Below are 9,908 nucleotides of genomic sequence, written 5' to 3'. Positions count from 1 at the left end.
TCTTCTTTTATAGCCATTGAGCATGAAAATATATGAGAGTAATGCATTAGTTTGCCTGCAGCTTGCTGGGGCTTCATGATTAAAGTTTGAACTGGAAAGAGAGAGTACATCCCAAATGCATTTGTTCTATTGGATAAAGAGGAAAGCATACATGACACACGAAAACCATTAATTTTATCATTCACTATGACTATGCTGATCAGAATTTGAATGTTGATCCACTGTGTCATATTTTGCATTACCCTACCAATTAAATTTTGTGAAGAAAATTTATGTAGCACTTTGATTTATAATTAAGAGAACCTCAAAGTACTGTAAGCGCAGGAAGAAAATAGATTGCTCTGTTGTCAACTTGTCATATACATATATATATATATATATATATTAATCGAAAGTAATTAAAGCAATAAATAAACTTATTGATTATCAAGTAACAATAACATATATCATAAGCTCAATTAGTATTACATATGATTTCCTTGTCGGAGGCTTGTTCATATGTGTGGAAACTATATACATAGATGTACACGAATTAGTCTGTAGATGCTGATGGATCCACTAGTACGAATTATAAAGGTATACCAACCTTTACATTTCCAACCTTTTTTTAATCAACAAAAAAAAAAAAAAGGAAAATAAATAGCTACATACGAAATTTAAAATCTATGTTGCTTAATTTGTAGACCAATTAACCTTTTTCTACCTCAAGATGGTACAGGAGTCATACAACCCGTAAATGTTATATAAAATAGGAATTCTGTGATGCTTAACCAAATTAAAGTTGATATTTAGCTTTTGTTTTCGTTGAAGTATATATATTCTATACTTAAATTGTTATAGTTACTATATATAATATAACAAGCCACCTCTGAAAACTATTAAAAATTCCGAAACCAAAAAAATAAAAATAAAATGAAGATCAGCACATGCATTTAATTAAAAGGACACCAAAATTCATAATTATCAACTCAAATATTCAACATATATATGTGATATATTGAAACTAGACATGATTGATATTAGACATGATATCCACTTTATTTTTTTATTTTTATGGTGGATTATATTAATTAATTATGCATTTAATTCTTATCATCACAGCATTCCCCAAGGCATATCCCATATCCGGAATAAGGATAATAGGACTGGCAACTACACTCATCATCGCAAGAGTTTCCGATGATCTTACACAAAGAACCGCAGCTACCACCATCATCACCATGCCCTGCATGCTTAAGCATCATGGTCCTTGACAATGGATTTCTGCTGTTTCTCATACTACTTGCATCCGATGCGGCCAATCCACATGGAACAAAGGCCGCCACCACCAATGCTATGGTGGCCATAATGACGAACAAACTAACCTTCTTACCCTTCATCCCTCCTATGTACATACTTTTTCTTAGTTTTGTATATCTATACAATATTGTTGTATATCTTTCACTTTGATTTTATAGTCATGCATGAAAACAATGCATGAAACGTGTACGCCTTCGTGTGTGCATTAGTTGGCTTAATTTGCTTGTTGGTATATAATTATAAACTAGTTAGACGTTGGAATTGTATCTAATTTAGGCATTTTGGTTTAAATTAATTAAGTAGGGACATCTCAAATGCATGAGGGTACGAGAGTGGTCTTGTTTGTCCTGCTACAAATTCTTACAATTAAAAATGCAAAACATTAAATATGCATGAGTGATATGCCTACCAAATTAGTAAAGCCATTGGCCATCATTATTATGTTTGATCATTTCATTCTCTCGGTGTGTCATCAATATGTGTTTCTCAAACTAAAGTTAACAAGTAGAGACTAATGGAGAAGGAATATACAAATAGCGACACTTCGAGTGCATGACACCGTTGGCCTTGTTTGTCCGGCTACCAATTCCTGTATGTATATATATATATATATATAGAGAGAGAGAGAGAGAGAGACCATTATCATTCACTTTTATTATCAATATTTTGAAGGTTGATGATCATCATCCACAATATTATCCATATTGTTTACATCTTTGTCCAATCAATTAAATGCCATCATACAATTTAACTAGATGTTTAATTGTATTGCTTAATTAATTTGCTTTATGTCTAACAAATAGCTGGTAAATATACCTAAGTCACATAACTATAAAATAATTTTATTTAGCAAGCCAAAAAAAAAAAAAAAAAAACTATAACATAATTTTAGTAGATGTTTAATTAACCATCAAGTATTATGACATAGTAGAAAAGGCGTTTTATTCAATTATCCCTTGCATAAATTCAGAATTATTAGGGCTTGTTTTTTGGTAATAATTATAAGAGTTTGTTGATTCTCAATATTTTAAAATATAATGATTAAAAAAAAATTAAAAAAAAAGTAAGAGATTTAGGCATTTCGCATTATCAATCGTCCACCTTGTAAAACTTTTAGCGTATCACTCCCAGATTATATAGGAATGAAACAATTTTAGAAATCATCAAAAAAGGGTCATTTTTTCTCAGAACTCTCGTCTAATTTTTAGGAAGGGCTAGACGCCCTAAAACGTGGTCGTATTCTTCTTCAGAGATCAAAAAGTCCTTTTTCATTAGCTTTAAACCCAAAATCTGTTCCCCCAAAAAAAAAAAAAAAAAAAAAAGCGCCCGAACGGATAAGGGAAAGAAAAACACGTTGAGACATTTTCAGGAGGAGATTCTACTCCTTGAAGTCCTTGCCCTTCAATCTTGCTATCTTGTACTGGGGGACTGAGTGAAAAAACCTACATGATTCTGTGATTTGCAGAGAGAAAAAATGTCGATTCTTTCAATGTCTTCTTCGATTCATTCAATTGGGTACTTATCCCACAAGCCCAATTCAGCTTCCACCCTCAAACGAAGCTCACTCCTCACTTCTTCTTTCCTCTCACCACCATCGACATCGTTGGCTGCTCAGTTCTCGAAGAAGACAAACTTTCATGTTCTGATCAACACCAAGGGCAAGAAACGGATGGGGGTCACAGTCATGAGCATGGAGGCTGGCATTGGAGTTATGGCCACCAAGCTCGGCATGATGAGCTTCTTCGAGCCGGACGGGAAGGTCGTCCCTGTCACTGTCGTGGGCTTCAGAGAAGGAAACATTGTGACCCAGGTGAAGACCCAGGCCACCGACGGCTACGACGCCGTTCAGGTTGGATACCGTAGGGTCAGAGACAAGAAGCTCACAAAACCCGAGCTGGGTCATTTAGAGAAGGCTGGAGCGATTCCAATGCGCCATCTCCAGGAGTTCCGGCTTCAGTCTGTTGAGGGCTTTGAGTCTAACCAGAGGCTTGTCTTCGAGGAGCTCTTTAAGGAGGGTGACCTTGTTGATGTCTCCGGAACCACCATTGGAAAGGGTTTCCAAGGTTTGTCTTTTTTTCTTTTCTTTTTTTCAGTTTCTGCAATGATTGATATCTGGTTTGCGTTTTCAACTGCAATGATAAGATTTGGTTTGCATGTTGGGACTGCATGATGATGATAAAGAAGTCTTAGGTGGAGAATTACAAAAATAGCTGATGGTAATGGTTTATGAATTCCTAGAAGTTGCAAATTCCTGCCATTTTTTTTAGCTGTAATGAATGGAAACTTCCCCCAAATAATTTCTGTTGTAGCTCTAGGAATTTACTGAAGTGTCTTGATCATAGTTGCCTTAGAAATTTGGATTCCTGGATCGATTCCTGTGGTAAAACTTTAATCTTTATTGGAAAGAAGTTGTTTGTTGAAGAAGCATTGTATGTTTTTTGATTCATAGCTTTGTCATTAAGGCAATCAAATGCCATAATGTAGGAAAATATGAGTAGGTTGTACACTTCGTACTAAATTCTATTCCTTCCGTTTCTCCACAGGTGGAATCAAGCGCCACAATTTCAAAAGGGGTCCAATGACCCATGGTTCCAAGAGTCATAGAGCCCTGGGATCTATTGGAGCTGGAACGACACCAGGAAGAGTATATAAGGGAAAGAAGATGCCTGGTAGGATGGGAGGAACAAAGAGGAAGATCAGGAAGCTGAGGATTGTTAAAATTGACAGCGACCTAAATGTTGTAATGATCAAAGGTGCAGTCCCTGGTAAGCCAGGAAATCTTCTTCGTATAGCTCCAGCTAAAATTGTAGGGAAGAACATTCCCAAAAATTAGTTCAATTTACTTCTCTATGACTTTTTGTAGTTTTGTATATCTTTCTTTTCTTCTGTCAATTCATTAATGTACTTTTTTTTGCCTGGAGCAATTTATTTTCTGATTGCCAATGTTTTGTATTTATTATTGCCAGCTACTGTAACATGTGAGATTTTCTTGAGTGAGAAATTAGAATGTGTTTAGTCTACAACATCCACATTAATGCAAAAGCAGTTCTACCATTTAATTAGGGTAAAGGTCTTGAATAGAGTTGTCCATCATTGAGGAAATTTTCCTGAAGAAAAGAAAATATGAAGACAACATGAAAGCTCCTAATCTTTAATTCTCAAGCACTCATGTCCCAAGCTGCAGCCAATCTTTTTTCTTCTGTTTACTTATTTTCTTTTTCCTTTTTTGTTTTCCCTCCAAGTTTCTTGTTTTGGTAATCTATGGAAATACTCAAACCAGAGAAAAATAGAAAAAATTTCCTCAGTTCTGTGTTCGTTATGTGAATATGTAGTTTCAGTGATCAGAGAGAGAGAGAGAGAGAGAGAATCGTTCTTTGTCTTCGTTGTGTGAATATGTTGATTCAGTTCAAGTGATTTAAAAATATCAGAAAGAAGTGCTGAAGTGTGTGCAGCAAACAGAGGGGAGGGAGGGAGGGAGGGAAGGTGCAAGAGCTTTAAAAATGTCAAAAAGAAGTGCTGAAGCGTGTGCAGCAAAGAGAGTAGAACAACAGCCAGAGCTTCTGCAATATGAAGTGCTGCAACGTATTGCATTTGCCCACTTAAATCTTTATAAAGATAAGCAATAGGCATATGAAGCAGAAGCTAAAATACCGTTGTGATGGGCATATCTTTTGCTGTTGCAGTTCCAAGTAAGAAGCAAGATGTGTTGCTTCTTAGAATACAATCAGAAAACACTAGCTCAGAAGATGAAATGTGTTTGCCAACTGAACCGAGTCCTTTTGTTGGGATATTGACAGATTTCTACTTGGACAGTTCAATCTATCATGTAATTTCTTGTTTTAAATGTCTACTTGTGCGCTTATCATTAACAGAAGCTCAGTTTGCGAACCTTTTCCAGCTAAGAATTAGTTTTGCGACTAACAACTAATTTAGATATGTGCTCTCATAGGTTGGGCTATGATACAAGGATATCCAGAAACATGTGAGAGATGTGAGATTTACTGTTTTACTGTCTTCTGATTCCTTTTCTTTTCTTCGTTATGTATTTGGTAGCACATATTTCTTAGAACCGCACTCAGAAGACTACTATTACAAGTACGCTGACTGGGGCAGCAACCTTTTTATCCATAAAACGCTCATTGTATGGCACATTGAATCAGCATTAATATTGCTAAGATAAAGATCATTGCAATTCTTTATTGCCATTACGTCCACAAACCAAGAACTCTGGTCCGAGAAACTGCATTTTTAATTAAAAACTAAAATTCTCTTTAAAAAAGAAACCAAAATAAAAATAGAATACAATAAGTTTAAGTCCTTAATATTTGACCGAATAAAGTGCAGTCATAAAATAGTGCATAATTAATATTCATGGAAGCTTTCTAAAATTGATGTCTGAGAGATAGGAAATGCGCTACAATTCTTTTAAGTTAGAAAAATCAAAGTTCGCATTAAGCTCCTTCTGGCTCCACAAAAGGGTTGGCAATCTCATCTTTACCATCAGTTATAGACATTAAGATCCTTCTGGCTGGACAAAAGGGTTGGCAATCTCATCTGTACCATCAGTTGGCGACACAAGCATCACAGCAGTTCCTCTACAGACCTGCAGCATAACAAATCTATGTCATACTTGTTGCCGAAGGAAAGGGCGATCTTAAAATATAGAAAGACAGTCACTATGGATGGTTCAAATTATTTTCCACTGCTTTCTCAATCCAGATTAAAAGACAGGGTGAAAGATTCAATCAATGTAATTGTCCACCCTTTATATGAGAAACTCCCAGATTATTTTGTTGCGCAAAGTTTCTGAACAATTCCACTAACAGTTTTTGGATTATCTAATCTTCTCTTTTCAAAAATTCCATTAACAGTTTTTGGATTATCTAATCTTCTATCGAGGAAATATTAATATAACTCTTCACAATAGCAAAATTCATTTTTCCTTCATGTGATACATAAGAATATCAGGAAGTATGCGGCATGTCACCAATTCAAAGAGACATGGTCAGAGATAATTCTAGCTTAATGCTAGTAGAACAACACAAATCCTTTGCAGATTCCTACAAGTAGCATCATTTTAATTATAGAATTTAAAATTTCTGATATGTAGAGCCAAAACTTCTGGTTACAGTAATTATGATTATTATATGCTTTCTAGTAGGGTATCAGCAATAATTTAAACTCTGTTCTAGGTTTGACTTTTGAGACTTAAATGCTAGACACCTCATACACAAGCAAAGCAAAAGGAAACACAAGAAAAACCCATACTATTAGACCGAGGCGCCTGGTTTGGTCTGTAGTCTTCAGTGGATCATCAGGATCTGCATCACAAGAGAAAAGTCTCAGAGTCAATTTGCCAGATACTTCTCTAGAAAGATACTATACACCACAAAATGAACCTCCAAAGGCTTGAAAATCCACATAAGAAGTTAACCATTTCATCCTTCAAAACTAGAAATCATCAAAAATTGTAAATTTATATACTTTAAAAGTAATAATCTCATTTATTGAGAAGCAAGGGCAAATTCACACAGTTTTTCTACTACCCCATTCAAGACAAGTTGCATAACAATATCAGGGTCCAGGGGAAGGAGGGGAAAACAAGAGAGAAAGGAGAGGAAAACAAAACTGACTTATTGAGGTTATTCAATATAAAGCGCTTAAAGCATTTTTAACCCATTAAACATACTTGTTAAGAAACAAAAGAAACACTTCAAAAACTGAAATTTTGTTGAAGCTTCCAAGAAGAAGCAAAAAACATAAAAATCATAATTTAGTATATAAAAATGTCTACCTCAGCTTTATTGACAGCTTAGCTAAAGTCTTCTATAATTAATTCTCAAGATGAGAGGAAACTTACATTGTTCAACTGAGCAACACGGGTTTTATTTCATTTTTGACATTCCAAAAACTGACCGCAAAACAATATCAACATAAGAGCTCCAAACTAAGGGCCACTATGGGCACATTAACCTCACAGCTTGAACTTTTTAAGCTTATAAAAAAGTTCTAGCAAAGAACCAATTAAATTGAGAATCTTCTTCAGGAAGCATTGCAGTGTTTTAACGCTGTCATTACCAATATTCTCTCACCCTCCCTCCTTTCCAATTTTTCTGCTCTCCCAATAACCAAATCGATAAATTTATACGAAAGACCAATTTTTCACAAGAGGATAAGCATTCAAATCTTTCAGTTTCCTAAGAGTTCCCTAACATCCAGTTACTTTCTTTTTTTCTAATAACTGCTTTAAAACAAAAGGAAGAAAAATTTAAGTTTCAAGCTCACAAACAAAGGTTTATCAGATAAACTAAGAGAACTCAGCTTTATGCACTTATAAGACGTGGGACAACATTAGCACATAACTGCTATTGGTTGAAATTCCCAGGCATACAGGGCAAACTTGAAACTTTTTGGAATTTTAACAAACACAAGTTCACATTGTTGAAATAAAGATAGCCTCAACTCAGGAGGTGTTTACAGCCACGACAGGAACAAACAACAACGAGAAAACATTACATATGCTACTAACATCCCAGTGCATAAACTTACAAACATACAATGTCATAAAGATTTAGCAGCTTGGAATAAAGTAATTACCTCTAAGAAACTCTACTGCTTCATCCAGGACAAGGTTTAGCAGCTGATCATATCCTTTTAGAGTTCCAGTAACTGTAACAAAATAGAAAAGAGAAAAAATTAAAACAGTTGGGGTCTCTTCGGTTTGTTGCATATGCAAATCATTCCCTATAATCCCATAACCCCAAAAGCAAAGAAATCCATATTGTGCTGAGACAAAAGGAGGAAGAATACCACTATAGTTAATGCGATCGACTTACAATAGATAATAGATATTACAAATGCAACCTTTAGCCATAACTAACTCAAGCTAATTCATTTTTTATACTTTTAACAGAGAAATGAAGTTGAGCACGGTACCTTGTCTGCCACCAGTGAGCTTGACTTGGACACCTTTATCCACGAACTTGGCCAGGTCCAAAACTGTTTCTTTCCTGCCTGACTGCAATAAAATAAGAAGTAAAAAATAAATAAAGAAAGAAACACAAACAACTAGCCAATGTTAGTCCAAGCTTTTTTTTTTCTTTTTCTTTTTTTTTTTTCCCCCTTTTTTTGTGGGTTTCAAACTCACCATCTTATTTGGGTCTTTTTCAGCTCCTCCACTACAATTTTATTTCTGCGGGTGCTATACCCAGAACCCAAAATACCTAAATCCCAAAAAAATAAATAAATAAATAAAAGAAAACGCAAAGCATAATAAAAATACCGAACAGGATGCGTAGAAAACTACAAAATTCTCTGGAGATGGTAAAATGAGTTAAAACCGTGAAATCAAACTGAAGATACAATAAACATATTATATATACATATATATACACGCATGTGTATGCGTAAGAGAGAGAGAGAGAGAGAGTAAGCATATGAACCTGTTAAATGGATTCCAATGGAAGAAGCAAAAAGAATACCCTAATTTTCTGCCTTTGCTGCTTTGCTTCTCAGCAAAATGAATGAAACGCTCTTCTGGAGACAGAAGCGCACAAAATACAACCACCAGAGAAGCGAAATAAGAACGAGAGACAATTAAAGAGCTTCTTCGTCTTGCGGTTGCCGGTCTTTTGGCGTTGCTTCAAAAAGGCATATATTCGAGTCTCCCTTTTTTCTTTTTAATATTATTTTGAGAAATTTTGGGAAAACAAATAAATTTGCTTATCAAATAATATTAAAAATAACAATGGTGATGATAGAATTATCCAAAAAAACACATTTATTTATCAAAAGTTATGGTAATATCATCCTTTATTATTGAACCGGTTTATTTTTTATTATATGCGATTTTTTGAAAGACAATTATATGTGAATATTAAAAAAAGGATTCAATCAATAACATTATATTATAATTTTATAAAAAAAAATAATATTATATCACAATACATCTCATTTACTAAATGTTTTTATTATACATTCCAATACATATAACACTACCATAGAAATAATCAAATGAAATTGAAAAACAATGTTAAGATTGAATTTTTTTACAAATATGAAGTGATTAATTTTAGTATTTAACAACATAATGGATTGAAAGAAAAAATGTTTTTAATCTCTCATATATTTTATTCATCCTTTCTTTTTTGTTCCACAATATTATTTAGTTTCTAAAACTATGATCTGTCTTGCACTTTATGTTATAATTTATAAAAATAATCACAATGTTTTTCATATTAGTATTTTTGCGATACTTTGGTTTTATTATGCAACTTGTCTAATAATTTTGACTGAATCAATCATTGCATACTAGTAATAAAAAAAAAAAATTGTTGCATGCTATACAACATATAATATAACATGATATAATTGTCTTGAAATAGAATTAGATAGGTTGTGTACTTGATAGTTGATAGCCAAAAAACAAAAAAAAACAATAAGAATTTATGGAGATAATGAGATAATTTTAATATTTCGAGAAGTGAAGTATAAAGTAAAAATGATATTAACCAAAATTTATTCAAGTATGATGTTTTTATATGCTACGTAGGATAATACTATGCTCCTTTTAACAACGTAAAGTTGCATCATTGTTGGATTATGATATT

At 33.8% G+C, this 9,908-nt stretch overlaps 2 protein-coding genes across 2 annotated transcripts; one reads left to right on the top strand and one right to left on the bottom strand.

Moving 5' to 3' along the window:
- Nucleotides 1-2,588: 2,588 nt before the first annotated feature.
- On the top strand, nt 2,589-4,242 carry LOC107423329 (large ribosomal subunit protein uL3c). The gene is made up of 2 exons (XM_016032901.4): nt 2,589-3,362; nt 3,843-4,242. The coding sequence occupies exons 1-2, from the start codon at nt 2,774-2,776 to the stop codon at nt 4,130-4,132; spliced, it is 879 nt and encodes a 292-aa protein (XP_015888387.3). The 5' UTR covers nt 2,589-2,773; the 3' UTR covers nt 4,133-4,242.
- Nucleotides 4,243-5,527: 1,285 nt separating this feature from the next.
- LOC107423563 (sm-like protein LSM7) lies at nt 5,528-8,994 on the bottom strand. The gene is made up of 6 exons (XM_016033176.4): nt 8,742-8,994; nt 8,447-8,522; nt 8,236-8,317; nt 7,897-7,968; nt 6,568-6,620; nt 5,528-5,902 (listed from the first exon to the last, which is right to left on the bottom strand). The coding sequence occupies exons 2-6, from the start codon at nt 8,447-8,449 to the stop codon at nt 5,813-5,815; spliced, it is 300 nt and encodes a 99-aa protein (XP_015888662.1). The 5' UTR covers nt 8,450-8,522; nt 8,742-8,994; the 3' UTR covers nt 5,528-5,812.
- Nucleotides 8,995-9,908: the final 914 nt, after the last annotated feature.

Source organism: Ziziphus jujuba, chromosome 1 (assembly GCF_031755915.1).
Source record: "Ziziphus jujuba cultivar Dongzao chromosome 1, ASM3175591v1".
Taxonomy (NCBI): domain Eukaryota; kingdom Viridiplantae; phylum Streptophyta; class Magnoliopsida; order Rosales; family Rhamnaceae; genus Ziziphus; species Ziziphus jujuba.
The sequence above is the reverse complement of the archived record's forward strand: the minus strand, read 5'-3'. Positions and strand labels throughout refer to the sequence as shown.

Excerpts from the sequence above, each read along its gene's own strand:
- LOC107423329 (XM_016032901.4), top strand. The coding sequence starts at position 2,774 with ATGTCGATTCTTTCAATGTCTTCTTCGATTCATTCAATTGGGTACTTA. Across the intron at positions 3,363-3,842 it reads CATTGGAAAGGGTTTCCAAG|GTGGAATCAAGCGCCACAAT; the intron begins GTTTGTCTTTTT and ends GTTTCTCCACAG.
- LOC107423563 (XM_016033176.4), bottom strand. Across the intron at positions 7,969-8,235 it reads GCTCACTGGTGGCAGACAAG|TTACTGGAACTCTAAAAGGA; the intron begins GTACCGTGCTCA and ends ATTTTGTTACAG. Across the intron at positions 6,621-7,896 it reads AGCAGTAGAGTTTCTTAGAG|ATCCTGATGATCCACTGAAG; the intron begins GTAATTACTTTA and ends CTTGTGATGCAG.